General features: G+C 57.2%; 2 protein-coding genes across 12 annotated transcripts; one reads left to right on the forward strand and one right to left on the reverse strand.

The window, feature by feature from the left end:
* Positions 1 to 1,238: 1,238 nt before the first annotated feature.
* Positions 1,239 to 17,723, reverse strand: CCDC142 (coiled-coil domain containing 142). 8 transcript variants are annotated; one of them, XM_089526509.1, is made up of 12 exons: positions 15,011 to 17,723; positions 14,512 to 14,593; positions 8,494 to 8,659; positions 5,691 to 7,121; positions 5,042 to 5,128; positions 4,694 to 4,861; positions 4,430 to 4,587; positions 3,956 to 4,096; positions 3,463 to 3,577; positions 2,645 to 2,822; positions 2,331 to 2,539; positions 1,239 to 1,616 (listed from the first exon to the last, which is right to left on the reverse strand). In XM_089526509.1, exons 2-12 carry the CDS (start codon positions 14,569 to 14,571, stop codon positions 1,336 to 1,338), a joined length of 2,994 nt encoding a protein of 997 aa, XP_089382635.1. In that variant the 5' UTR covers positions 14,572 to 14,593; positions 15,011 to 17,723; the 3' UTR covers positions 1,239 to 1,335. The 8 variants fall into 8 exon arrangements, with proteins under 8 accessions (XP_089382635.1, XP_089382633.1, XP_089382636.1 ...); XM_089526507.1 differs by having other exon boundaries at positions 14,995 to 17,723; XM_089526510.1 differs by lacking the exon at positions 14,512 to 14,593.
* Positions 17,724 to 17,869: 146 nt separating this feature from the next.
* Positions 17,870 to 27,756, forward strand: TTC31 (tetratricopeptide repeat domain 31). Of its 4 annotated transcripts, none has more exons than XM_089526518.1 (16): positions 17,870 to 18,027; positions 18,873 to 19,120; positions 19,455 to 19,538; positions 20,140 to 20,202; positions 20,523 to 20,702; positions 21,375 to 21,506; positions 21,684 to 21,738; positions 21,964 to 22,054; positions 23,314 to 23,455; positions 23,542 to 23,640; positions 24,073 to 24,142; positions 24,367 to 24,496; positions 24,791 to 24,865; positions 25,112 to 25,214; positions 26,535 to 26,677; positions 26,998 to 27,756. In XM_089526518.1, the coding sequence occupies exons 1-15, from the start codon at positions 17,889 to 17,891 to the stop codon at positions 26,637 to 26,639; spliced, it is 1,716 nt and encodes a 571-aa protein (XP_089382644.1). In that variant the 5' UTR covers positions 17,870 to 17,888; the 3' UTR covers positions 26,640 to 26,677; positions 26,998 to 27,756. The 4 variants fall into 4 exon arrangements, 3 of the variants coding, with proteins under 3 accessions (XP_089382644.1, XP_089382642.1, XP_089382643.1); XM_089526516.1 differs by having other exon boundaries at positions 26,535 to 26,635; XM_089526517.1 differs by having other exon boundaries at positions 24,370 to 24,496; positions 26,535 to 26,635.
* The last annotated feature ends 142 nt before the right edge of the window (positions 27,757 to 27,898 follow it).

Consider the following 27,898-nt stretch of genomic DNA (forward strand, 5'->3'; position numbering starts at 1 on the left):
TCCTTCTGCTGCAAGAAGCCAATGCCCCCCCCCAAATGTGTGAGTGGCACAAGAAGCCCCCTGCCTTCCCCAGAAGGCCAGGGGCGCAAAGGCTGTGAGCTACACAAGCGCGGGCATCCCCTGCGCAAGGCCCCTGTGGAGAGCCACGCAAGGCCTTCTCGCCCTTTGGGCCTCCTCCGGTTGCAAGCGGCAATAAGGCTCCTGAGGCAGACAGGCGCTTCCAGGATGGGAGTCCCAAAACGCCTTGGCAGCTCTCCATTGTGTGAGCCTAAAGGCCTGAACAGAAAAGGCGTCCTGAAAGGATGGTAAAACCTTTTGTGGTCCAGGGCTGGCTTTGCCGGGGAAGGCACACAGACGCAAGCGCACCAAGGACCAAAGGGGCCTGAAGCGCCAGCCCCCATCTCTCTCCCTCTCTTTGGGTCTGGGACCCCGTTGTGGCTCCCTCATGTGCTGGATGTGGGTCTCCCACCAGCCCAGATACACCTGTTTAAGAGGCCACATGCTGTCTCCTGGGGAGGCGGGTGCATTGGCAGCTCACAGAAACCCCAAAGCAGGCCCTCATGCTCTTCCCCTTCCTTGGCGCTGTGGCCAGACCCACCCAGCTTCTCCTGCCCAAACCCCCAGCCACCCTACAAGGGCACCCAGCAGCTCAGTGCCACTTCTGCATTTGCATTATGGAAAACGGATAGCAGACCAGTTGGTGGCAGCTTCTGCTGTGGAGGGTTGTGGTGATGGCAGAGAAAGGCAAAGAGAGCCAGGCATGTTTCTCCCCTCTGGCCCTCTCTCTGCATGCCCTGCTTGTGCTACAGGGGAGGATAGTTTGATGGTCAGCTGGTGTTCAGCTGCCCACCTCTGACCTCAGACTGTGGTCCTCACCACACACGGGGCCCAGTGGGTTTGACCACAGCTTGCCATGTCCAAAGTACGGAACAACCTTTTATTTTCTCAGATGCTGCTACACAACAAGCTCACCCGCGTAGAACAGCCTTGCTCTAGCTGCCCTGGGCTGGTCCCCAGGGGAACTCCTTCCTCCTGCAAAGACCTCTCACTGCTGCTGCTGCCACCGCTCTGTGGAAAGCACCGGAGGCCATCTTGAGAAGGCGACTAAGGGAGGCCAGGCTTGGAACAGGGATGCCTCTTTTAGCACCTTCAGCAGAGAACAAAGAGCCTCCATCACAGAAGCAGCGGCAAAAGAGGCCCATGCACCTCGGAGCATGGCCAGGGCATCTCAAGAGAGTCTCGCAAGGCAAGTGTGGGGCAGAGGCACTTGGAAGGGAGGCTGGCAGCGCCACTCCATGTGGGGAAGAGGCCTGGTGGTCAAGCCCAGGGCCAGAGTCAGGGCTCGGAGGTCCTGCTCATGCAGGGCAAGGCAGGCACCCTCCAGCGGCGGCCCCCATGCAGGCGCAGCGCCAGCCACTCCTGCTCCGTGGGGCTGAGGTACGTCTCGGGGCTGCAGCCGCCCCCTTGCATGCGGCTCAGCAAGTCCCCCACGGCTGCCGTCCCCGCCCCTGGGTTCTCCAGAGAGACTGCTGGATGGGCCGGTAGTCCATCCAAACTCTCCAGGCTGTTCAGGCTGCCTGGGCCTCCATCCTGGGTGCGAATCCCATCTGAAGAGCCTGTGGAGGAGAGAGGAAAAGCAGTGGCTCAGCTCAAGGGAAGGTGGGGCAGCAGGGCCTGGCAGGTAAGGAGAACCCAGGAGTCAGGGTCCGCTCCACACACTGCCTGTGTCCCCATCATCAAAGGAAAGGAGAGCAGCTCAGCCATCAAGCAGGCATGCCTAGAGTCACTCTTTCATTCACCTCTTTCTTGCAGTGTAGGACTGCTTCATAGAAGAACCATGGGTGGCATCGCCTCCCAATCTGCCCACCCCCCGCAGCCTGATCCTGCCTATGGGTGAGGAAACCTGCCCCATCCCAGGATCGCCCATTTGGATCAAACCAAAGAAGCCAGCCCCAACATGACGGACAGAAGGACGGACAGACAGACAGCCTCTGCCTCACCCTCCATTTTAGACACAGCTGTTACACAGTACTTTTAGAGCATTCAAGGTACTTCACACACCACCACTAGGTCTTGGTAAAGACCCCAGTACCCTACCCTGAAACTGGGGCTGATGCAGTGAGAGGAGAGTAAGCCAGGGGCCTTCAATGCCTGACATCTGTACGCAGCCCTCACAACTGAGCACCCAGCCCCGGTGCTGAAGGCAGTCTGGCCCTGAGCCATGGAGGCTCCCTTCTGCAAAAGGCCATTCTGGTCCCTCTTGAGTTCTGCCTGCGCTGTGCTAATCAGGCCATCTCCTTGCGGGGGGGGGGGAGAGAAGAGTCACTCACAGCACTTCTGAAAGGCCCCCCAGGTGTGGGAGGGCAGGGGGGCTTTGCTGGGCTGCTGGAGGAGGCAGGCAATGGCGTTGTCCATCTGTTGGAAGACCCGCAGGGAGAGGACAGCCTGCTTGATCTCAGGGGCCAGTCCGGAGTCCTCCGACTGCAGCAGTTCCCGCACCAGGTCAAAGTCCTGCTTGAGCTGAAGGGCCCCCTGGAGGCTGGGGTTGGGTTGGGGGTCAGAAAGAAAGGCTGCCCATCAGATGGAGTGGAGCCCCCACACCCCTCTCTCTCACCCTGCCCACCCTTGGGGGCCACTGACTCACCTGAACTTGATCTTCTGGGCAAGGATATAGTCCATCCAGGCCTCCAAGAAGGCCATAGTGACCTGGCCGAGCGCTGGCTCCTGGGCCTCTTGGGGCAGCAGCTGGATCCCCGTCAGGACCTGGCCCAGCACCGTCTGGACAGCGGCTGAGGCGTACTCGCTGGGGATGGCAGGCAGCTCTGCCAAGAGAACAGGAGGGCTAAACCATGGCGGGCTCATAATGTCTTCCTTCCTGCCCTTCCTCTCCGCAGGGCTGGCAAACGGCAGGAGAGCAAGAGACCCCCTCATCCTGCTCCTCTTCTCCAATGATGGGACCCAGGACCTGCCTGCCCACTGCCTCTGCGGGGGAGATTGTAGCTATCAACAGAGGCCTCAGATGACACCTGTGGCCAGAAGCAGCCAGCTGTGGCTCCAGGGAAAATCAACCTCCCACAGACTACATGGCTGCCAGCCCAAGGCAGTTGCTGGGTTGTCCAAAGAGGACTAACATGAAAACAGACCATCCTGGTGAGCTGTCGTCCCATGCCAGCCAGAGCAGGCAGTAGTTTAAGAGCTCAGAATCACAGTTGGAAGGGACCTTTGGATCCAACCCCTCCTGTCCCACAATCTCTGTGCCACATAATGGCCGCTGATTGCATGCAGCCTGGAACTGCATACCCTCCTGCTTGGGCACTACAAGAACCAGCACAGAGGGAGGCACTACTTCCAAAAGTGTGGAGAAGGTTCCTCTGCTGTGCCTTGCAGCCATGGCTACCCACATCTCATGACCACAGGACAGGGTCATCCTCTTGCCCACTCCCACCCATCACGGTGAGATACCTGATCGGAGGGCGAGGCGCCAGTATTTGCCCAGCGGCATGGTCTGGCCAAAGATCTCGGCTGACATGCGCTTGCAGTCCAGAGAAAACAGCTTCAGCACATTGTGGGTGAAATGCTGAGGAGGAGAAGGGGAGCCGTGAGTGTACTTGAAGCAGAGTACTGGAGTCTCTCCCCCAATGCGAGAGGCAAGAACCACCACCAAACACATTGCATAAGCCCCACAGACAGGGAGAAGATGCTACAGGCCACACACCAGTCAAGGGCAAACACAGCTAGACACAACCATCTCCCCTGAACAGGCCTGAGGTGCCAACCCCGAGGGTCCCTCAGACCTGATTAGAACCAAAAGCAGACTCGCGAGGAAGGATTCCCATTAAAGCAGGGTTGAGGGGCCTGTAGCTGGACCCCAACTCCCATCAGCACGGCTGGATGGTGGGAGCTGCAGCTCAACACATCTGCAGTGCTGTGGATCCCACACAAAGGGTTCACTTACTTTGATGCTGGTGGCCATGGCATGGACTTGCTCACTCAGCTCCTGCTCCTGATGAGAGAGGAGAGGCCGCTGTGTCTTCTCGTCCTCAGCAAACGCCCGGTGCACCAAATCTGACATGTCCTTTGTCTCTACCATCAGGAGCTGTGGGTAGAAGGGGCCAGTCCTCAAACCTGGTGGCACCTCAGCCTTGCACACTCTTCCTCAGCCTGCCAGGAATCCCCCCCACCCTTTTCCTTCCCCTGGACATTGGGCACACAGGCTGAAAGTGTGGAGTGAGATGCTCAGACACTGGCTTCTGAAACAGCCGTCCGCTGGGAGGGAGCCCTGAGGATTCATCCTACTCACGCACAGGTTTTGATGGAATTTAGGATCTTTCCCTCCCAGGCCAGACTGACAGGGACAGAGGAGGAGGAAGGCCACTCCCACGGACTGGACTCAGTGGTCAGCACTCCACAGTCCCACTTTCCTACTTGCCTGCAAGTCCCCCTGGGTCACAAGGAGGAACTGGCTGAGAGACCAGGAAGCCAAGTATTGGTAGGCCTTGCTCATGACCCAGAAGCAGGAGGCGTGAGCGATGGCCACAGAGAGCGAGAGCAGCTTCAGGCGGAGGCTGGCGAGAAGGAGATCCTTGGCTGCAAGGGAGAGGAACGAGTCGGCGGGAGCCCAGGGGCTGGGGATGATGGCACCCAGACCTGCTGCAGCTAGAGACAGCTGCTTCCTCTGTCCCCCATCACTCACCGGCACTTCCATCAGGTGGGACGTCTAGGCACCTCAGGCTGAAGGCCAGCGATGGGTAGAGGCTTTGCAAGAGCTGGGCAGTCTGGCTGCAGGTGGCATCTGTGCCTGGGCCGGCAGGCTTGGCCATGCATTTGTCTGTGAGGCTGGAGCCCAGAGCATGGCAGAAACCTGGTGGAGCAAGGCTGGATGAGAATGGTTGGCAGTGCCCTCCACACCCCACCCAGAACAACACAGCACAAGCCACATATTTGGGAGAAGAAGACCCCCTGCCTCCCCTACAGCCAACTCACAGCCTCCCGAATTGGCTCCCCACCGCTGTTCAGCCCCCCCCCCCACTCAGTCTGTCACCTCGGTCCCAATGCTGGCTGACATCTTGCAGAAGCAGGTGCAGCGCCATTGCCCTTAGCTCCTCTGCACTCTCCTGGGGAAGGTGGGCTGCAAGGCAACATGGATGAACATTCAGGGAAGGCCCAGCCAGACAAGCAGGAGGAAAAGGCACACAAACAAATGGACAGGCCACCGATGAGCCACTCAGGGGTCGAACTGGAGTCTCCCAGGGGGCCCCCAGTGATCCAGGTCCCTGCAGGGGCCACATCTCTTTCCCTGGAATCGCTCCTGGAAGTCGGGGGGGGGGCTGTGTGGTTAAGACTAATTCATTACTGTCCAAATGTGGCTGGAAAACATTTGGGAGTTTACTCAGCTCTTCTCTGAGCAGAAAGGTTACAAGCAAACACTTTGTTCACAAACGGTGCTGCCTACCACACAGAAATGCTCCTAACAAATGTGGCCAGTCTCTAATTCTGTACCAAAGTGCACAAGAGCAACCTCTGCAATATGACCCTGATTTTGTGAGATTTTGACTGGGCTGGCAATTGATGGAAATGCCTGGAGCTGGGGGGAGAAGAGAGGTGGTCTTCAGGGGCCAACCATCAGCAGGGCCATGAGGAGAAACTGGGGCCCAGATCCCTCACCCCATCCACCCCACGCACACACTCACCCTGTGCTAGTGCCTGGCTGAGCTGCTGGCCAAGGGCAGCCCCTGCTCCCTCCTGCCATCGAGGCCGATGGAGCTCCAGTTGGCGGTCCAGGGAAGCCGTGACAGCTCTCCAGAAGAGCACCTGGAATTGCTTGTTGAGCCCAGTGGCCACCTCAGCAAAGGAGGCGTCCAGCCAGTGCACAGACTTCCAGCCTGGCATGGAAGCCACCTCGGGGGACTCTGGGAACAGAGAAGGCTTCTCCCGCTTGGGCCGATTGAGGACATGGTGGTGCAGGCTCTGAGTGGAGGCCACCAGTTCCTGCAAGAGCGGCAGCATTGCCGACGCCTCCTCCTGGCACAGAGACTGCAGTTCTGTGCTGAGTCCAGAGGGACCCTCACCAACCTCTGGCTCCAGCCAGGACTGACCATGGCTCTTCCAGGGCGCTGGTTCTGGGCTGCTGGGCCCTGTTGGTGGCGATGGTGGCTGCTGCTGGAGAAGGAGCCGGTACAGCCTCTGGCCCGCCAGCAGGCCCCGCTCTGCCGCCAGGATGCCCAGCACCCTCTCCATGGGAAAAGTGCCCTGGGAGCTCCCAGGAACCCTCCGCACTCTGGCTGCAGCTTCTCCCGGCCGGGCCCCTAGCTCCAGGAAGGACTGTCGTAGGGCCCGGTCACCCACCACCTGGTTGTAGATCTCCAGGCCCTGGAAGAGGTCAGCGAGTGGGGCAGGGGGCCCAGAGAAGGGAGTAGTGCTGGCAAGGCAGGCCACCGCACGCAGGTAAGCCTCCAGGCAGCCTTCCAAGACTCGGACCGCATGCAGGGCCAGCAGAGAGAGAGAGCGCTTCATGTGCTGCACCACCTCTGGCCGCTGGAGCAGCAGGGGCCGCAGCCAAGGGTCTCGGCGGATGTGCTGCCGGAGCCCTTCCCAGTGACCGGCATGGGTGCGCATCTCCTCACACAAGCCCCGCAGCAGACGGGCCCAGGAGGCGTTCTGCTGGCCGGCTGGGAGCAGAAGGCAACGGCGCACCATCTTCAGTTGTCCCACGAAGTCAGAGGCAGCCTTGAGGCGGCAGCTATAGTTCCGGATGAGGCGCAGATGGTGGCGATGACGGAGCAGGGCGTGGAGAGTGGCGCAGTGGCGGGCAACACTAGCCCGGGCAGGGTGGTAAGAGAAGGCACCCCAGGCGGCGTCTGGAATGGCTGGGAGGACATGGCCGTGGAAGGTCTCTGTCTGGGGATTCTCCTGGACACGCAAGCAGCGGCTAAGGCCCAAGAAGCTGCCCTCCACCTGGGCCAGGCGAGCCAGCCCCACAGGTGAATCCTCCTCCTCGCTGTTGTAAGTGCTTTCACCAGCCTGGGAGGGGAGCAGGCGCCAGAGGCCAGGATTCACGTAATGGCGCAAGAGGGCCTCCGCCTTCTGGAAGGACCTGGCCAACGTTGTTAGCGAGCCAGAGCCTGCAGTAGACAAGAAGGATGGACAGATGGATGGATGCTTTCCTGCAAGATTACCCCCCCACGCACCCTGTGCTCCCCACACCTGCAAAGGCCTCCTGAGGGTCAGTCACCTCTGCTGCTCCTGAGGGAACCGAGTTTGCCTGCTAATTCCAGGGCTTAAGCTGCCCTGCTGCTTGGATGAGCTGAGCGGCAGGAGGGGAGCAGAGGTCATGCAGAAGAGATTGGGATGGATGACCACAGCAGTGGCAACACACCATGCCAGGAGGAGGGGACCTGCCACCAAGCAGGAGCTGGTGCCCACCCCTCTTTTCTGAAGCATTGCTGAGGCATGAGACAGTTGGGGCAGAACTTCCTCCCAAGAGAAGTCAGTCCAGCCCCGGCTTTGCAGTTTTAGGGTGGCCTTCAGCCCCTAAAAACTGCTTTAACAGCCTGTGGTCTTAAAACAACCCCTGAAGAATTACTACCTTTTAATATTCAATTAATCTTCTTGGAAACGTTTTTATTTGGATACTTAAGATATTGTTGCCTCAGGGGTCCTGGCAACAGAGTAATGCTTTAAATAAATGAAAGTGTGTGTGTGGGGAGGTTCCTTGTGTGTCTTTGGGCAGGAGAAGGGCGCCCTCCCAGACCTCTCTGGTCCAGATGTCCACCTCACAGGGCCCCCATAGTTGCTGCCCGCCACCAAGATGCATTTCAGTATCGGGGGCTTTTTGCCTCCGGTGGGGTTAGAGAATACATTTTGGGGGTGACCGACTGAGGAGGGTGGGGGGGCTGATTTTCTCTCCTGGGATTCTCTGGGAGCTGCAAGGAAAGCCAAAAAGACCCCCACCTCCATGGCAACAAACTGACTAAACTGGAAGCGTCCAGTTTCTAGAAAAACGCATTTTGTGAAGTTAGGCTGGTGGATTGCAACCCACTTAAAAGGTAAAATGCCCCTGCTGCTCATTTCTTGGAAATTAAATGTCTCTTTTGAGAGCAGAAGAAGGGTCACTTGGTGGGTCCAGAGTAGCCTTGGGTCCACATGAGGTCCAGGGCTGTACCCTGCCATCTCTACTCATAGTGACCAGTTGCCATGGACAGCTGCAATTATCCCCCTTGAGGGGCTCTTTCTGGGGGCGGCAGGGCATTAGGAGCCAGTTCTTAGGGAGCGCTGGTGGTGCAGTGGTCAAATGCCAGTCCTGCAGCCAAAAGGTTGTGAGTCCAGTCCCAGGGCTCCAAGGTCCGCTCAGCCAGCCATCCTTTGCTAGGTCAGCTTGATGGAGGCAATTGGCTTACAGACCGTAAACCTCTTAGAGAGAGCGCTCAGTCCGCTATCAAGTGGCACAGAAATGTAATTGCTCTTGCTGTTCTCCTTCCTTCCACCTGGACCTACCTGCGTCAGCTGCCTCCCCGCGTTCCCCGCCGTCCGCCGCCCCGGCCCCCTTCCTGGGACCCCCCAGGGCCCCCAGAGGCGGCAGGATGGACCCCGAGGCCTGGGAGACGCGCGACATGAGGAGGAGGAAGATGGTGTTCAGGCCCACGGCCTCCGCCTGGATCACCTGCAGCAGAGAGAGAGGGAGGGAGGAGGGGAAAGGGTGAATGTGGTCCCTGTGTCTCTGACTAAGTCCAAAGGGGTTTGCCTTTGCCTTCCTTTGGGCTGAGAGAGTGTGACTCAGGGCTTCCGTGGCCGAATGGGGAACCGAACCCTAGTCTCCAGAGTCCTAATCCAACATTCTGACCGCTCTGCCATGGTGGCTCTTGCAGGCTTTGGCCACGCAGAACTAATGGAAGTGCGACAGGCGAGGAAACACCTCTGGGCTGCGGTCATTTGGGAGAGCGCTTCAAGGGAGGACCAAGCTCCCCGCAGCCTCAGGGAGAGGAGAACGGCTGGGCCTGGCCCCTTCTTCCCGCCGCCATTCGCTCCCCTCCTTTTGCGTCGTGTCTGTTCAGACTGCAAGCCTGAGGGCAAGGAGCCTTCCGTCTTTGTAAAGGACTGTCTGTCCAGCGCTGTGTAAATCTATGGTGCTAGATAAACAACGCTGAGTAACAAGGACAACAACACGAAGGCAGTGGCAGCCCAGAGGCCCCTGGCCTGAGAGTGGCCCGAGGGTGGCCCTAGGTTGGCCGTAGGGTGGCCCTAGGTTGGCCGTAGGGTGGCCCGAGGGTGGCCCGAGGGTGGCCTGAGGGTGGCCCTAGGTTGGCCGTAGGGTGGCCCGAGGGTGGCCTGAGAGTGGCCCGAGGGTGGCCCGAGGGTGGCCCTAGGTTGGCCGTAGGGTGGCCCGAGGGTGGCCTGAGAGTGGCCCGAGGGTGGCCCTAGGTTGGCCGTAGGGTGGCCTGAGAGTGGCCTGAGGGTGGTCCTAGGTTGGCCGTAGGGTGGCCTGAGAGTGGCCTGAGGGTGGTCCTAGGTTGGCCGTAGGGTGGCCCGAGGGTGGCCTGAGAGTGGCCCGAGGGTGGCCTGGGGCTGGGAAGGGCCAGTCCCGGCCTGGGCAAGCCCTGCTAAGGCCCCATGGGCTGAACTGGGGCAAGCACTCTCTCTCAGCCTGGGGCTGTTCTGACTCAATCTGGCCCTTTCCCCTTGGAGGCCGGCCTCCTCTTCCCGCAGCAAGGGAAGGAGGCACAATGGAGGCTGCCTGCAAAGGGAGGCTGGAGGCCAGCAATCGCCAAGCGGCCGAAGGAGGAAGGGCAGCCACAAAATGGAGGCCCCCGCCTTTGAACACCTTTTGCCCGGCGGAGCAGAGCCTCGACACGTGTCTGCGGCGAAGGGGCCGCTTTCTGGCCCCGTCCGCTCCCAGGGCCCCCCGGGCCCCTCTTGCCCCTTGGGCCCGGAAGGCAGGGGGACCCGTCCCGGGCGAGGGTCTGGCCGAAGAGGGCTGCCCGGGACACGCGACGCGCGACGCGTTCACACGTGCGGGAGGGGCCTGCTGGCGTCATCCGGGGACTCCTGGGCGGGGCTGAGGGAACCGGCGCCATGGCAACCGGCGAGGCCTCCTCTGCCCTGGCTCGCTCTCCGTCTCTGCCGGCCAGCCAATCGCAGCGAGGGGTGGGCGTCACGTGACGCAGGAGGCGTTTCCCCGCGCGGCCGGCAGGGGGCAGCCGAAGGAGGCGCCTTCCTTTGGGCCTTTGGCTTCTTGGCCTTTTCCAGGTGAACTGGAAGGCTGCTTTTATTGTTTTAACGGTTATTTGCATTGATCTAAATTCATCTGAAGCCAAAAGTTAAAATGTATATTTAAATAAATGTATATAAAAATAAAACTGTTTTAAAAATTTTTTAAAAGTTAGCATTAAAAGTTACATGTTGAGCTATTCTTTTAAAAGCTGGGCTCTCCCTTCCTTCCTTCCTTCCTTCCTTCCTTCCTTCCTTCCTAGCACTTGAGCTCCAGCATTGCAAAGGGACAGGTGCCACGGCCCCTTTCTGCCCAAAGGCAGATCTTTGGGGAGCCTGGGGCCGCCCTCCGCCCCCCAAATGGCTGCCCCTGGCCCCCAGCCTCCCCTGGGAGCAGAGAGCGGAGCAGGGCCCTGAGGGTGCGCCAAGGGCATGCCAGCCCTCAGGCAGACCCTTCCTGGGCCGAAGCAGCATTGGAGGGAAGGAGCCCAGCAGCCTCCCAGCCGCTCTTCCCTTGTGGGCTCCTGAAAGGGCTGCCAGGGCCCTCGGGGGCCCTCTGCGTGCGCCTTGCCCCTGGGACCCGCTGGGCCACCATCTCCAAAGCGGCACCAGGTCGTGCGAAGGGAGGAGGCTGGAGCTTGAGGGAAGGGAAGGGATAGTTTAATCCCGGCTAAGCCACCAGTTTAGCGTGTGAGGCTGGGTCAGGCACCCAAGCGCCCAGCCGGAAGGATCCGCACTCGCCATCCTTTGAGAGCCACATGGAGCAGAGGAGCCCAGGATGGAACCAGGCAGGCCAGCCAGCCCCACTGTTATGCCACACACAGACACACACACACGCCACTTGGGACCCCCTGGAATGGGGCTGGGGCTGCTCAGGAAGGGAACACCCCCCCAGTACAGGCAGCCCTCAGGACTTTGGATGCAAATCCGGAAAAGAAGACAGGAGGGCAGGTTAACGGCAGGCACACAGACACACAGCCCCCATAAGCAGAGGCCGAGTGGTTTCCGTGGGCTTCCTTGCAGTGGGGCCCCATGAGAGGAAAAGGCTCCCTTTGGCAGCACAGTGCTTTCTTCTCCATTTATGAAAACAGAGGGGCATCCCTGGGAATCAGTAGCTGCCCTTGCAGGCCCAAATGTGCGCCTCCTTTGCTAGCATTTGGGATGAGCACTTTTGGGGGACTGAGACTGGCCTGCATGCTCCTCATGGCCAAGGCCCAAGGCAAACCGTGCGCTAGGGAATAAATGTTGGCATCTCAGCAGCCAGACAGCGGCTAAATCCCAGCCTCTCCAAGACTTCATTTAGCCTCTGCTGGAGCGACCCAGACGAATGCAGCAAACCTGCTGGGAATCATGGGCCCCATTTGCAGGAAGGCGTCTCCAGAAGCCATGGTCAGGGGCCCTGGGCAACCTCACCTGGAAAGAGTGCCCAGGCGGCTGCACCTGGGATTTAGGACTCCAGCCCCAGTCCTGTACCCACCTTCAGTTGTAGAGTTAAAAGTACACCTTAGAAATAAAGATGGTTCATCTTTTTAGCATGCAAAGGGGTCTTGTAGCCCCTTTGAGACTGAAAGACATTGGGAGCAAAAGCTATGAAAACTACAATGGCCCACCAAGGCTTAGGCTACCAACTTCTCTCTTTCTCTCCAATGGTCTCCAAGGGGCTAAAAGACCCCTTTGGATGCTGATCCAGACTAACACAGCTCTGCCTTTGTAATCTTTTTAGTGAGAGATATAATTGGGGCAGTTTGTTCCCATGGAGAACAGTTGTGTTAAAGCAGTTTTTAACCATTTTGCACAGAGGGAGGTGGACTCCAAAAAGCGTTCCTTGCCTATTGGCTTCCCCAAATGCACCTTGAGGATACAGTCTATGAGCCACAAAGAGCACCAGCGATGAGGAAAAGAAAACTGTAAATCAAGCTACAGTGCCATACGATTCCAGACCATCCGCACTGGAGAAATAACCCAGTTTGGCACCACTTTTCAGTGTCCTGGCTCAAGGCTATGGAATTCTGGGAGCTGGAGTATGTTGTGGGGCCTTCCTTCCTTAAGCTCTGCTCCTCTCGGGGCCCACAACAAACTCCAATCCCAGAATTCCATAGCCATGAGCCAGATTGCTGAAAAATGGTACCAAACTGGGTTATTTTCTGCAGCGTGGATGCAGCCAAAGATGCCAAGAGGTGAAGTGACATTAGGCATATTTTGGGGGCCAGGGCTGTTCTGCAGGGAACCTCCACACTTCCTGCCCCAAAAGCAGAGGTACCCCACAGAGCGCCATGCATGCGCCCCTATGCTTTGGTGCAGTGCGTCTCTGTGTGCCTGCTTCTCCATCTATCTTTTTACACACAAACCCGTTAATGAAGAGCATAATCCTTATTAACTCATTAACCCCAAATCCCCAGGAAAGCAGGCCGGAGGAGGAGGGGCAGGCGGGGAACGCGAGGTTCCTTCCAAGTGATGGTTTTCTGCTGACTCTCAGCTGGAACCCTCCTAATTCTGCAGCCAGCCTGGTCCAAGTCACGGCCAGCTGGGCCTCGCTGGCCCCTTTTTTTACAAGGGGTAAATAAAAGGCACAAGATGCCCACCCACCCCCCCCCCCAGGTGAGCCCCTGCCCCTTCCTGCTCCTAGAAGCCTTTGCTTCCATGGGTCAGCAGCAGCACCAGGCCTGCCCCATTGCTGGCACCAAGACCCCCTCTGTGCTGCTACACCCTCCTGAGGGGAGGGCTGGGCTGGGCCCTGGGGGCACGTGCCCCAGCGGCCCACTCCCATGCTTTTTGCTCCTTCTGCCTCTCTGTACACCATTTAGCATTCCTTTAACTGGACTTGTTTATCTCGATCGGCCTTTTTAGTCATCAACACACTTGTAGAAAGCGTGGGATGAGTCCTTCCTGAATCTTCGTTCGCAAAGAAAAGCCAGAGAGAGAGAGAGAGAGAGAATCCTCCTAACTTTGGCTGGTGCCACTTTTTCCTCTTTTCATTCTGTCATTTACTTTGGGGGTCTGGGAGGGTAGAAGTGGGGTGAATTGATGGAGGGGTCTTCACGCACAACCACCCTCAGTCCCACTCCCACCGAGGAGTCAAACACACTCGCAGGCACACAGGCCAGTCCCTGTGCCCACCCCACCCCTCCTCTCCTGCTGAGCCTCTTTGGCTTCTGGACCCCCGCCCCACACATCTGCCCTCAGGAGGGGGGGCTTGGGAGGCATCATCGCACCACCACAAGGCCCTTCTCTCCCCTCCTTCACTGCCTATAGCTGGAGCAGGGCCTGTCCTGCAGTGGCTCCCACCCAAGAAGGGCTGGGCTGTCTCTGGATGCCAATCTGTTGCTGCCAGAGCCTTCCTCTCACCAATCTGATGGGCAGAACACAGGATAACCAGCTTCCCCCTCAGGAAACTAATGAAAAGGAGACATATTTGCAGAGCATCCCTGCATCCCACGCATCCTTCCCAGAATGTGGAAAATCCCAGGGTGGCACATTCTGCGTTGGCACAATGGGAAGAGGAGGGACTGGCATCTCTGTCACCTGGCACAAGGCCACCTTGCCCTTGGAGCTCATGGAAAACTCTGCCCCTTGAACCCTCAGTGGGTCTGGCTGCCAAAGTCCTGCCTGGGGCTCTGCCTGCCCCAGCTGTGGTCATTTGTCATTTTCCTGGGGGACAGTGGTGGGGGGATTAGTCTGGGCCATGGGGGGTGCCGCCAGTCTCCCCTTCTGGAGAAATCGATTGTCCACAGCTGATGTGCGTGACAGCAGTGCCACTTGTGGCCTTGAGTCTGTCTGTACATGAGCCCAGAAAGGGCAACACAGAGTGCCAAGACTACTCTGCAAAACCTATTTTCCCTGAGGGCCAGGGCCAGCCCTCTTCCTCCTCTGTGCATGGCTGCCTAGCAAGCGGAGGCAAAGATGGGACCCCATTGCATTCCTTCTGGAGAGGATGGCAAACTCAGCGCAGGAGAGGCTTCCCTGGGCTTGGACTTGGGATCTCCCCATGCCCCCCAGCCTGAAATGATCCAAAGCGCAGAGCAATGCTTCTCAGGGACCCAGGGAGAAATGGTGTGAGCCCAGCTGGGTCAGAGCTCATATTTGGGGTCAGGTAGGGGTTTGCTGCTCTTCCCTGGGCTGGGGTAGGCCTTGGTGGAGGGTGGAGGGGCACGGTGGGGAAACAACGGCAGGGTGCCAAGTGCCCTGGTTCAGCCCCTGGAATGATGCTGGTGAGGGTAGTGATGCCTGGGTCTCTGTCCCTGCCTCCAGCAGCAGCCCTTGAGGTGGACCTGGCCTGGCTCAGGTAGGCAGCCTCCCTTCCGGCCTTACCTCCATCGGAGGCTTCTTGCCACTCCTGGTCAGGGAGCTTTCTTTCTCCTCCTCCTCCATCGTGGCCAGTGCAGGTTGTCAGCTGCAAGAAGGAAATGAGCTTATTGGCTTCCCTGACAGTGGCCTTAATCCCGCTGGGCAGTGGCAGTCATTGGCTTAAGGGGGGGGACACTCCTAGGGGGAGGGAGGCCTCTCCTGGGGCAGCCCCTCCCCCCAACCCTCAGGCCACTCTCTCTCCTGGTCAGGTATGGGAGGGTTTGGGCTGCTTTCCTGGGCAGCCTCCAGGGCTCTGATTCCTTCCAAACCCAGTCTGAGGTCACAGCCTCCCCTGGCATTCCTGCCATGACTCTCGCAAGCAGGTAAGGCCAAAGGGCGACCGCTGACCTTCATGGAATCAGACACTTAGAGATGTCCAAGTACCCTCAAGAGCCAGCTTACCCAGCATCCCCCACCTCACACAAACACACACACACACAGACACACCAGGACAGAAATGCACCCCTGAAGCATCCCTGGCACCAGTGGTCATCCATCCTCTGTTCAAATGCCTCCAGTGGAGGACAGTCCGCAACCCTCTGCGGCCAAGCTGTCTACTGCTGAATTGGTCTTGCCATCAGTAGATCTTTCCTCGCATTTATTCAGGATTTCTTTGCTTGTCAGTTTGTATCTTACTGTAATTTTTATATTGTATTTCCCCACTGCTGTTGCCGCCTGGGTTCCCCATGATTGGGCGGGATACAAATCTATTATTATTATTGTTATTATTAGTTGAACCCATTGGCCCAGCCCTGCCTTTTGGAGCAGCAGAAAACAGGCTCACTCCATCCTCCAGGTGAAAGTCCTTCAGGTATGGGAAGACGGCTGGATCACCTCTGGATCATTCCTTCTCCAAGCTGAAGGTTCCCAGTTCTGCTGCCCATTCCCCGCAGGGGCTGGTACTTCCAGACCCTTCAACCTCCCGACTTGCTCCTCCAGATGTGTTCCAGCTGCTTCTACATGGATCTGGTCTGGACGTGTCTTTCCTGCTGCAGCATCTCAGAAGGGCAGAGGTTGCCATCAGCAACTTGATCAGCAATACTTTAGCTGGAACCTGTGGGTAGTTCAGGTCCTCAGAAAGGGTGACCATTAACATTTGTTTTTGCTGCTAGGTACGGAGTGGATTCAAACTACAGGAAAAGAGATTCCGCCTAAACCTTGGGAAGGACTGAACTTGGAGTGGCAGAAAAACCCATTGCCTTGCAAGCTTTTAGTGGAGCCAAAGGCAAGAGTTCTGAAAACAAGTGAGCCGCATGGTAAATGGGAGTTAGAGTCACACCTTCAACAAGGAGGAAGAGATTGGCCTGGAAAGGGGTTTTCAGAAAGGCTGCCCAGGCAGCGCCATCCCAGGTCAGACTGCTCCCCCTGCTGGCGAGGAGGACCCCCTTCAGGCCAGGCCAGGAGGGCAGAGAGACTGCGGGCAGGAGAAGGGTGGCCAGAGAAGGGTGGCCGGGTGTCCTAACTGCAAAGGAGGACGGGGAAATGAAATGCATAGATACAGGATTATGGGGGACAGCTGGCTTAAGGAGACTTTTATGGGTGAAAGGGATCTAAGGGTCCAAGTAGACCACAAGTTGAACTGAGTCAACAGTGTGATGCGGCAGCTAACAAGGCCAATGTGATTTTAGGCTGCATCAATATAGTGTCTAGATCAAGGGAAGTAATAGAGCCAGACTCTTCTGCTCTGGTCAAGCCCCACCTGGAATAATCCTGTGTCCAGTCTGGCTATAAGATGAGTAGGAATACATTGAGAAACTGGAGCCATGCGTCCAAAGGAGGGTGACTAAAATGGTGAAGGACCTGGAAAGCCCTATGAGGAAAGATGTAGGGAGATGCTGGGTAAATTTAGCCTGGAGAAGAGATGGTTGAGAGGCAATATGATAGTCTTCTTTATGTATCTAAAGGGGTCTGACATTAAGGATGGAGCAAGCTTGTTTTTTGCTGCTCCAGAGAATAGGGCGCAATGGATGCAAGCTGCAGGAAAAGAGATTCCGGCTCAACATTAGGAGGAACTTCCTGAGAGTAAGGGCTCTTTGATGGCAGAACACAGAGTTCCCTCAATGGAGATTGTGGCGGAGTCTGTCTTTAAGCAGAGGCTGGATGCTTTGAGGGAGAGTTCCTGCATGGCGGCAGAAGGAGGGCCTTGGGCTGGGTCAGGGCCCTTCCTGGGCCTCTTCCAACTCGTGGCTCCTTCTTCTGCCCATGAATATCACTAACAGGACAGGGCCCACAATTATGGAAGCAAGCTCCAGGAGAAGAGATTCCAGCTCAGCCTTCCTGGCAGCCAGGGCTCTTTGGAGGGGGAGACAAACCCTCCTCAGTGGAGGGCAATGGAGCCTCTTCCTTGGAGGCCTTTGAGCAGAGGCTGGATGGTCTGGAGAGGGAAGGGAAGACCCCGGAGGTCTGAGGGGAAGGAAGGCCAGGAGGGTGCCCCCACCTTGACAGGACTCGAAGGGGGTCCTACTGAGGAGGGAGGGAGGGAGGGAGCGCCCTTGTTTCCTGCTGCTCCAGAGAAGGGGAACCAAGGGAGCAGTGGAGGCAAGCTCCAGGGAAAGACCCTTCCCTCCCTCTCTCCCTCCCTCCGCCTTCGAGGAGCTTCCTTCCGCGGCAATGACCGGGGAAGCGGCGGGGCCTTGGGCCCTTCTGACTTGGTGCTCCGTCGCATCTCTTGGCCTTTGGACCTTCTTTTCCGGGTCTTCCCTGGCTGCCCTTCCAGCCTTAGCCTCCTCCTGGTTTCTTGGCTTCCTATCCCGCTTCGAGGCCGGGCGGGCGGGCGGGCGGGGAGTCTTTTCCCGGCCCTGGTTCTCTGGGTCGGGCTCAGCCTTCCTGTCCCCTTGGTGCCCCGCCGCATGCATGGGGCCTGCCTCTGCGCTTCCTGCCTGGGGCTTCCTGGGCACTTCTTCCGGCTCTGCCAGGCTTTCTGCGGCTTCCTTCTTCTTCTTGTCGCCCGCCTCTGCTCTCCTCGGGGCGGCTGACAACACGCAGCCCTTCAAACACAACCGCTGCGCTGCGTCTGGGCGCCATAGCCATCTTTCCAGGCCCAGGACACGGACCCAAAGCGAAGGCTGCTGCGAGGGCTGCCATGGGACTGCGCCGCCTTCCTTCCTTCGCCCAAAGGAAGAAGGGCCTCCGGATCCGGGCGGAGAGGGGAGAAGGCCGGCCTTGCCCACAGCCAAGATGGCGCTGGCGGCGACGCCCTCCTCGGGGAGCGAGGCCGGAAGGAGGCCCGACGCGTTTCCGGTCCCGGGAGGGAGGGGTGCGGCCTGCGCCGGAAGTGGTGCCGCTCTTCCTCTTCCGGTCTCCCTCGCTCGCTCGCCCGCCCGCCTTCCGGCTGCTCCGCCATGATCCTGGCCAGGGGCCCCGCGTCCTCCGCGGAGAACGGAGAGGAGGCCGCGGCGGAGGAGCTGGCGCTGGGCGGCGCCGGGGAAGGGGCCTACCTGCGGCACCTGGCCTTCCGCCGCGCGGGGGAGCTCTGCCCCGGTGAGGAAGGAGGGAAGGCCTTTGCTCGCCCTGGGGAGCCCTGGCCGCGGAGGAGGCTGAGAGAGCGAGACCTCTTTGGCCGCCCCTCTCTCCCGGCTGAGGCTGCCCAGCTGGCAGCCACCCTCCTCCGGCGCTCCTGGGAGGCCACTGCGCCCGGGGACAGGCGGAGCAGGGCAACCGATCCTCTGAGCAGCTTCATGGCTGTGCTTCCGTGGCGGTGGCCCGACGCCTGGCTTGGCTCCCCTTTCCCCGTCCAGGGCCTGGGATGGTTGGAACCTTCTTCCGGAGATCTCAGGGCTCTTGGAGAGAGACACAGCCTCCCAAAGAGCCTGGCCCTGAGCCGCCTGGGCCTTGGTCACCCAAGACCAGCGCCTGGAATTGGCCCCAGAAACAATTCTGCGGCCGCCAGTGAAGCTGCTTCCAAGAGGGAAGCCCTGGCCAGCCTTCTTTCTTTTGCCCACGCTGAAGGCCCCAGGCGGCTTCCAGGAGAAGCCCCAGGGAGAATGCCTTGGAGTAGCCCAAGGGGGTGCGACCCAGGCCTGTGTCGCTGCAGCCAGATCTGATGCCTTGAGGAACGGGTGCAGCTGCCCACCGCTTGTAGCCCTGCAAATGCCCTCCCTCCTGTCCGCTGCTGAGAGCTGGGCTTCCAGGCGCAGAGTCCAGGAGAAAGACACTGAAGGGGGAACCTGAGATGCCTCCCAGCGGAGGCGAGGCCCCTGTTCCCTTTCCTTCCTTGCTTGCTTCTTCCCCTTTGGGCAGCTTCCCAGACTGAGGAGGGGGTTGCCATCCGCTCTGCCTGCCTTGCCCACCCAAGCGCTCACGCCTGCCACCTGCTCCTTTTGCAGTCGTCAGTGGAGAGCTTTGCTGGTACTGTGAAGACGACGACTACAGCTCTGAAGACTGGGGAGACTACACAGAGGAAGAGGAGGAGGAGGAGGAGGAGGAGGGAGAAGAGGGGGCCTGGAATGCCCCTCAGGGAACCTTCTGCGGATTCAAGAAGTTCTTCCTTTGCAAGCCACCTTCTGACCCGCCAGCACACGCCGGGCCCACCTGCATCGTCCTGCCCCAGCGGCAGCAGCAGCTCACAGCTGAGGTGAGGCAAGTGGCAGTGCATTGCCCAGCCCAGTATGGGCCTCCTTTTGGCTCACACTCTTGTTTCTTCACCTGGGGGGGGGAGCGCAGCGGGTGCCTTTCATTGTTTGCCATCAATGTTGTCTTCATCTCCTGTTCCCTTCCCAGAACTGATGTTCTGCAAACTCTGAAACTGGTTTTGGTCACGTTTTGTTGTCCCCTTTTCCTTTCCGTAGCCCATGCTGGGGTAGGCGGGGTGTGAGCATAGTCTAAGTGTGTGGGCAAGCATGTACGCACGCATGGCGTAACTACTTGGTGTGAGTGTGGCTTCCCTGCTCATAGCCCTGTTTCCTCAGGAGGCAGAAAGAAATGCTGAAGAGTTAGTTGCAGAGGAGGAGCGGATCAAAAAGAAGGCAGAGAAGAAGAGGCAGAAGAAAAAGGTAAGGCTTGATCCCCAGCACCTTTCTATGCGTGAGTCAGACTCCCAGGCAGGGAGCTGCTGTCTGATGAACTGGTGCTCTTCCCCCATCGGCTGGACACCTGCTTTTCCATAGAATGACAGAGTTGGAAGAGACCGGTCCAACTCCCTGACATGCAGGAATACACCGTCAGTCCACCTTCCTAACAGATGGTCAGCCAGCTTCTATTTTAAAACATCCAAAGAAAGAGGCACCGCTGTTCCGTTGTGCGTTCCGTTATCAAACAGCTTTTACTCTCAGGAGTTTCCTCCTAATGTTGAGGTGGAATTTCTTTTCCTGCAACGTAAATCCATTACTCTGTGTTCTATTCTCTAGAGCTGCAGAAAACAAACTTGTTGCCTTCTCAGTGTGACATCCCTTCAAATAATTAAACATGGTTATCGTGTCACTTCTTAATTTTCTCCCCAGGCTAAACATAGTCAGCTCTCTCAGCAGCTCCTCATAGAGCTTGGTGTTTTCCAGACCTTCCACCATTTTGGCTGCCTTCCTCTGAACACTTTCCAGATTGTCCTCATCATTTTGAATTGTGGTGCTTAAACTGAATTGTTTCTCTCTTCTGCAGAGGCAAAAGGACAGGAAGAAACAGGAGAAGCGTAATCAGGAGTTGAAGTCCAAGAATGAGGTGGTGAGTGACCCTTGTGAGCTTGCCCAGGGGGAGGTGGCCTCTGCCCAAATAACCGGTGGATCCTCCTGTCTTGCTTAGCGGCCTGGTCCCTTAGTGATCTCCCTAAGAGCAGCCTAACCTCCCACTACCAATGGTGTGCATTGACCTGGGAATGGTTCTGCCAAAGCTAGGCCTGGTGGGTCAGAGGCATGGCATGGAGAAGGCTGCATTGATTTCCTGGCTCTGCTATGGGGAGGGTCTGGTACAGAGATCCCACTGGGTTAGCCGGGGAGGCAGGTGGCTCTCTGCTCCCCTCACTGGTTGTGTCTCTTTCTCTGAAGGCCGAGTCTTCACATGGCAGGGATGGGGACGATCAAGGCTCCTTGGCTGTTGTTCGAAGCGCATCCGGTGTTGGCTCCCCTGATTCAGCAAAGGAACCCACTGAAGCCTCCCCAGGCAAGAGCCCCAGCGGGGGAACAAAGGAAGAGAAGGAAGCGACAGAGGCAACAGCCGTAGTGGAAGTGAGTTTGAGCTGGTGTGGACTGTTGCCCTGTGGCCTTTGTATGGTGGTGGGGCTGACAGGCAGCGGAGGGATCTTAGCTAAATGGTGGGGAAGGGCAGCGAGAGGATCTTTGTGGGTAATTGAGCTGCTCAGGTTTTGGGCAGGTGATGGTGCATATCTCTTCAAGAAAAATACAGCTTACTTTTTGTTGAGGAGGTGGAAGAAGACCTAATCACTGGTCTGTATTACCTGGTTTGTTAGTCAGAGAGCGGCATGGCTCAGTCCATCTTGGCCTGCTGTGAGGAGCAGAATACACCGCCCCTCCTCCCACCTCCAATTGAGATGCACAGTCACGGAAAGTGTCAGATCCCCCCCCCCCATGTGCTCTTGATCTGGTTCCTCCCCTCAGTTGTTAAATGTTAGTGGGGAGGATCCCCACAGGGCTGGGGAGACAAGATTGCAAAACGTGCCTCTCCAGGCCTTAGCCTGGTGTGGAGAAAATGGCCATCAATGGGAAGCTGGGGATAGGTGTTTGGCCACTTGTTGCTGGTGGTGGTAGTTGTGTGGGAGGAGCTCATTCCCCACCTTTCTGCCTTTGTCTGTACCCTCACACAACCTGTTTCCAACTTGGATGACATTTGGCCCTAGAAATGGAGAAGGCTTATTGTTCTTTCGCTTCTCTTGTTCGCAGGAGGAGCTTGATCTGAGCAGCACCTTTGTTTCAAAAGCTCGCCTCAAGGTCAGCACCAAGCCATTGCTGCCCAAGAGGGAGAAAGCAGTCAAGCCTGACAGGAAGGAGGCAGAGGCGAAAGTGAAGCTGGAGGTGAGGCCAGGCTGTGCCCTGAGGCCCAGGGGAAGCACTCAAGCTCACCCCATGTCTCCCATTTATGCATGAGAGTGAGACAGCTGAAGGGGGCAGGTGGGACCTGGTAGGCTTTTTATGAGGCTAGAGGAGGTCCTTCTCACCTGAGCCCTCACTGGTTGCTCATTCCCCTTCCAGGCTCCAAGGATAGGACTTCAGCTGACGGCTGTGGAGCAGAGCATGGTGCTGGCAGGTGAGCATGTAGCATATCCAGGGCCTTGTTCTCCCTCGCACCTGCCTCTCCTCAGGAGCTCAGGGTATTGGCAGGCCTGACCCTCTCCCACTTTCCTAGAGGGTTTCCAGGTGTACTTAGCAGGAGTGTTTTGTCCTTGGAGCGCAGAGCATTGGACTAAGTGCTGAAATGGTTTTCTTTCATGTTTTCTTTTCCGTGATTCCCCCCTCCCCGCCAACTTTCAAGATTGTGGGAATGAAACAGCAAAGCAGGGATGCTACCAGGAGGCTGTGCTGCTCTTCACAGAGGCTGTCAAGTTGAATCCCCGGGAATACAGGTGAGATGGAGGCTGAGTATGGAAGTGTCCAGACCCAGGCCTTTTGCTCACTCACTCGCCGGTCCTCTGCAGCACCTCAGAAGGGTTGCACTGAGTACTAGGTGGTCAGCAATATTAGAACTACCTGACATTGCCAAGTGTGGTGGCTTCCACATGTCTTCTCAAGGCTAGTTTGCCTCCTCTTCTTCTCTATCATCCTCTGGTTTCCTCCCCAAAACACACATACACACTGATTTCTGACCTCTGCAAGAACTGGAGCTCTGCTAGAATGCATTGCTCTCAGACGCTTGGGAGTCAGATTCTTGCTTCTTGTAGGGGGTTAATGCCCTGTCTGTTGCACTCCCGGACAATCTCTGCTTTGTGGAGGAGATCTAGGTATAGGCATTGCTGTGCTAGGGTATCACCTATGGAACCAGGATCCTGGGCATCTCTCTTGGAGTGGGGAGAAACCAATGGATAGGCCAGTGGCAGAATCTGGCCCAAGGGAGATCTCTTGGAGGCTGCTCTGACATGGCCAAGTTCCTTCTTAAAAATTCCCTCTCAAACTTTTTTTTTCCAAGTTCATCTCCAAAATGCAGTGGCATTTTGCCTCTTTGCCCAGGCAGCTGCTCTTTGGGGGCGGTCGCTTTATTTTGGCTGCCATCTAGAGGTTGCAAGCCAGAGAGGGAGTGAAGAGAAGACTTCTCCCCTCTCATTCATAAAGCAGCTGTAGTTCCACACTAGTGCTCTCTGGGGAGGGGCCTTGCTCGAGTGCCCCCCTGGGGAGCTTCATGTCTCTAGCAAGCCTTTCCACTCCCTCCCATTTGTGTGGGCCGTGGGCTTCTCTTTGCCGATGGCTTTTGCAGGGAGATATTAGGGCTTCCTTGCTAGATAGTTGCCCGCCAACCAGCTGGGATTCGGTGGGGCAGGAGAGAAGCATTTGTTGGAATTCTTGGCTAAAACTGTGTCCTTCTCTCCAGCTGACTTGGTAGTCCTTTCCCTAAATGTTTGTTACCAGGGATTAAACTTCCTTTCTGTTTAGGAAAAGGCTGCCCGGAGAGGAAGGGAGTGTTGGTGGTTCAGGACAGAGCCTCTGTCCAGGTGCAGGTCTGGGTAGCTCCTCTGCTGGAGTCCCCTGTGACCCTGGGGAAAGGGGTGCCTGTGCTCCCCACTGACTCCGGCTGCTTGTCCTTGAGCCTTGCCTTTGCAAGTCTAGGGCTGTGAAGCAAAGGGATGCTGGTCCTTCATGGTCTCCCTTTCTCCTTTCCTCTCCTGCACAGGTTCTTTGGGAACCGTTCCTTCTGCTTTGAGAGGCTGCAGTGCTACGCGGAGGCCCTGCAGGATGCCCAGCTGGCCCTCAGCCTGAAGCCTGGTTGGCCTAAAGGCCTTTTCCGCCAGGGCAAGGCCCTTATGGGCCTGAAGGTACCAACCATTGGGGCAAAGGGGCTAGAGGGGAGCTGTGAAAGGTGAGGGTGCAGCAGAATGACTCGTCCCTTTGCAACCCTCAGAGGTATGCAGAGGCAGCAAGAACCTTTGAGGAGCTCATGCGGCTGGAGGATTTCCGGAGCGATGCAGCCATCCAGCTGAAGCGGTGCCACTGTCTGATGGTAAGTTGTGGGGGTGAGGTGATTTTGGGGGGAAGAGGAGAGGAACCCTCTGCGGGAAGAGAGGGGTAGATATGTTAAACATCCCCCCAGCACAGCTGCCCTACTAGGAACTGTTCCCAGTGGTCCACTCTGGTGTAGGGAGGGGGTGCTGTGCCAGGGCAGTGCTAAGGAGCCTTAGCCCCAGCAGCCTGACCAGCAAGGCAACCAGGAGGGGCTGGGTAACGGGTAACCCACCCACCCTGCTTTTTGCAAAAAGAAGCATTGGAAGATTTATCATGTTCCAGGTGGGGTGGCATCATTTTTAATCGGGAGTGAACCGCACCTTGATTTCACTGAAAACATGACGAAATCTCCCTTCTGTGGGCATTGCAGGGGGCGTTGAATTTGCCCACAGGTCTTTGATGCTGCTCCTCCTGCACTTTCTGTCAACAGGAGAATAGTTTTGATGGCTGCCTGCCAAGGTGGAACATCCTGCCCAGAGAACCAATGCCTCCTTTGCCTGGTAAGCCCCACCACCACTTATCTCCAGGAAGGGATGGAGGCCCTGCTCCAGCGAACACTCCTTGGGTGCAAGGTGGTGGGGTTGACTTGGGGGGCCTGCAGTCTGCAAATGGAAAGGGAGATGGGGAGGAGGGGGCTTGTGCCGAATGTGGTGGGGCCCAGAACCTGTTGCCCCTAAATGGACTAGTCTCTTCTCCACTTCCTCCCCCTCCCTTTTTGGACAAGGAGAGCAGCAAGGTAGGAAACCTGTCACAAGCAGCAGTGCCCAGGCAGGAGGGCGCCTGGCGTCGGTTGTGGTCACCAACTCCTCACGAAGCAAAGAGCTGCTACCTTCTGCTGCACAGGGCCCCACCAGGTAAGTGTGTGTGTGGGGGGGAACACCAGGAGCACTGGGGAGCAGCTTAGGTTGGAGGGAAGTGGGGTCCATGCTGCTTTATTGGCGTTGTGCTGCCAGAGTCGTTGTGGTTGTTGAGTGCCTCAGCACCTTCCCCACCTCCATCACGCCAGCTGCAGCACAGAGGCCAGAAGGCCAGTTCAGGAAAGGCCAGGGAAGCTGCAGCGAAGGGCATTAGCACATGGGACAGAATGGTTGTCCCACTCCGTGGCCCAGCCCTACCATCGGAAGAATGACTGGCCTGCTCTGTTTCAGGGAATGGTTTACTGTGTGGGTGGGGAACCTCACCCCAGAGATCACCGAGGAGATTCTGCTGCACTACTTCCATCCGTAAGTGTGCCCTGTCTCTTTCCCCCTTCTGTGCCTTCTTTCCACCTCCTCTTCCTCCTTGTTTTCCTCCCAAGGCCTCAACTGTGCAGCCACCCTCCAGATGACCACAAAGTGGACAGGCTGCCTAGAAAGGAGACTGTTTCCCAGGTTGTTTCCCCCCTCCCCTGCACATACACTTTCTCAGCAGTTGAGGGCAGGCAGGGCGGTTCTGCTGGTGCCACGATGCCCACTCTCCTTTGGGTGCAGGTTTGGACCCATCGACTCCATCCGCCGGCTCCCTAAGAGGTTCTGTGCCTTCATCAACTACACTCGCCAGGAAGCAGCTGAGGCAGCCTATGCAGCACTGCAGGTCAGTAAGTGTCAGGGTTTGGTGCTGCCTGGAGTGATGGGAGACCCTGGGACTAAAGGGGTGACTTTGGTTGAGGGGCTTGGCTAAGGAAATAATTGGAAAATACAACTTCCGGTTCCATAATGCCCATGTACGGTTAACTCTGTGGCCGAGCCACATTTTGAATCCCTTAAGCTAAAGGTCATGTCCTGTGGCCCAAGAAACAGTACCGTAGAGGTAGAAATGGTGCCAAAAAGAGTAAGCAGAGTGATTCATGGAAAGGGGGAAGTTGTGGGAAATTTTCTGCCTACAAATAAAGAGCAGCAAAGGCGGGGATGGACCTCATGCAGCTTCTTGTTATGTGCTTTTACTTGGGCTTTCTCCCAGGTTTGTTATTCACAGGGTGATTGCCATCATTGCTTCCCTCTGAGGCTGAGAGAGTGTGACTTGCCCAAGGTCACCCAGGAGGTATCCATGGCGCAGCAGGGATTGGAAACCAGATCTACCAGACTCCTAGTCACCATTCACACTGCAATGCCACTCTGGCTCCCACTAAACTGGCAGGATATAGATTTACAGAAGTATATATGAAGGTGGCAAGGGACTGGAGGAGTTCTCCCTCCCCTCTTCCTTTCTTCCCTCTTTTCTTTTCTCTTCCAAAGAGCTTGATCTCAGTTTCAGTATTACCTCATTTTTATACTCCCTCGTATACATGGATGTAGAGATGTATTCCTTGTGTATAGATAGGGTGCTAGAGCCAACGTGGTGCAGTGGTTTGGGCACTGGACTACACTTCTGGGGGTGGGCTTTTGAAAACTTGATCAGCTATGGAAACCCACTGAGTGACCCTGCGCATGTGACACTCTCTCAGCTTTAAAGGGAGGCAATGGCAAACCTGCTCTGAACAAATCTTGCCAAGAAAACTCCATGACAGGTTTGCCTGCAGGTCTCCATAAGCTGGAAATGACTTGACAGTACACAACAACAACAAATGCAGGGGTACATAATGATGTTGTGATGGAAACGGCATCCTCTGGCTTTGATTTCAAATGGAATTGGGCAGATTCTTGGCAAGGAGGTTAGTGTAGAAGTGTGGTTGTATGGAGCCCCCTTCTCATGGAACAGTCTGTCAGTGAAGCCTATATTGTTTTCCTCATGGTCGCTAAAACCCCTCTTCCCTCAAAAGAATTGGGGATTGGGGCATCTGCTTTGAAGGCACATCCACTCCGCTGCCTCTGGAGGTCCTCCCAGGGGTGCTGCCCTTTGGGCCGGTGCCTGTTGAGGAGTGGCCATGTCCAGCTTTGACCGCAAGGGGTTCATTTTGCCTTTCTCTCCCTCCAGGGTTTTGACATGGGAGGAATCAAGCTCGTCCTACAGCTCAAGCACCCCGTCCACGCCACTCCGCCCCCCACCAAGGCACCTGGTGGTGCCCAACTGAAGGGGTAGATGGGGGTCTCTGTGTCACAGGGGCTGCCAAAGTTAAGGTGAAGGAAGGATGGGTGGGTGGGTGGTGGCCATACTCATGAAGGGAGGGAAAGGTTTCCGGGCAAGTGGATGTTGAGTGCCCCTGTTTCCCCACCTGATGCGGAGGGGCTGCCTTTGTCTTGGAGCCCCAGCACCAGTGGCAGGATATCTTGAGAGAGCCACCACTGCCACTGCCTCGTCTGCCTGAGAAGAGGCCTACACTGCAGGGAGGCTGGGGCAGGAGAGACAGTGGGGGACACCTTCCTGGCCAGCACAGAAGGGAACAGAGCAGCCCTGGCTGTGTCCCAATCAACAACCTTTCTCTCCTCTTGTTCTCCAGACAGCCATGGCTTTGACAAGCTGTTCCTGGCTCCGCAGCCTTGGACTCCCTTTCAGGAAAATCGCCTGCCATGCTTGTGACACAGGATCCAAGCCCAAAGACTTCGCCCAAAGATGCAGGACTTTTTTGGGGGTGTTACTCCTATGTGGGGCAACATTTTGCAGGAAGCGGGGCATCTGCACTCTCAGGAATGATGTGCCGGCGCGTAGGTGGGGGGCTGGTGCGGCCGATCTCTCTGTGCGTTGGAAAGGGGGGAGTTGGGGCCTTGGTCCCCATGTGCTGCTCTCCCTCCTGACTGGCTTTAGCTCACATTGAAGTGTTTCACTAAGGGACAGATTGTGGGAATGGGGCAGAGGAATGGCATCTGGGCTTGGTGACTTCCAAAGTAGTGTCTGGGGAACTCCCCATCCCTTTGGGAGATGAGTGTGGGGTGCTCCTCCCGCAGCATGGCTCCCTGGGCCTTCCACAGCCCACCTTCCTCCTACTGCCTCTGTGGGGCTTCCTCCCTGATGCTGCCTCGAGGGGGCCTTCTCTTTGGAGCTGGGGCTCACCCCGCCAGGACTTTGTTTGTTTGTTTGTGTACACATGTGTGGCATGGCCCTTCGAGGGGAGCAGGCCTGGCCTTGTCCCCGAGGAAGGGGTGGGTCAGAGGGGGTGCCACACTGCATGCCCCCAGCTCCTACTCATTCAGTGCAGGGATCAGGGCCCTCTGCCACCACGTTTTTTTACATAGTTCACAATAAACTTATGGAAAAACCACTCTTGCCTGCTTCGTTTCTGCCTTCAGCTCTGGCCTATTAGGGGGAGGATTTGGAGATTTGGGGCCCTGGAGGATGCCAGCCCTGTCAGAGACACTCCTTGGGACAGGTTCCATCATGGAGGGTTGTAGGCTGAATGGCAG

This window comes from Sceloporus occidentalis, unplaced genomic scaffold (genome assembly GCF_023333645.1).
Source record: "Sceloporus occidentalis isolate IW3139 unplaced genomic scaffold, rSceOcc1.0.p SCAF_5, whole genome shotgun sequence".
Lineage (NCBI taxonomy): Eukaryota > Metazoa > Chordata > Lepidosauria > Squamata > Phrynosomatidae > Sceloporus > Sceloporus occidentalis.

What these genes read in the sequence shown, in the direction of transcription:
- CCDC142 (XM_089526509.1), bottom strand. Translation starts at nt 14,571, where the DNA reads ATGGAGGAGGAGGAGAAAGAAAGCTCCCTGACCAGGAGTGGCAAGAAG. An exon ending in CAGCCAGGCACTAGCACAGG is followed by an intron (nt 5,129 to 5,690) that starts GTGAGTGTGTGC and finishes GTTGCCTTGCAG; the next exon opens with CCCACCTTCCCCAGGAGAGT. An exon ending in TGACCCAGGGGGACTTGCAG is followed by an intron (nt 4,097 to 4,429) that starts GCAAGTAGGAAA and finishes TTCTACCCACAG; the next exon opens with CTCCTGATGGTAGAGACAAA.
- TTC31 (XM_089526516.1), top strand. Translation starts at nt 17,889, where the DNA reads ATGATCCTGGCCAGGGGCCCCGCGTCCTCCGCGGAGAACGGAGAGGAG. An exon ending in AGCGGTGCCACTGTCTGATG is followed by an intron (nt 23,641 to 24,072) that starts GTAAGTTGTGGG and finishes TTCTGTCAACAG; the next exon opens with GAGAATAGTTTTGATGGCTG. An exon ending in CTGCTGCACTACTTCCATCC is followed by an intron (nt 24,866 to 25,111) that starts GTAAGTGTGCCC and finishes CTTTGGGTGCAG; the next exon opens with GTTTGGACCCATCGACTCCA.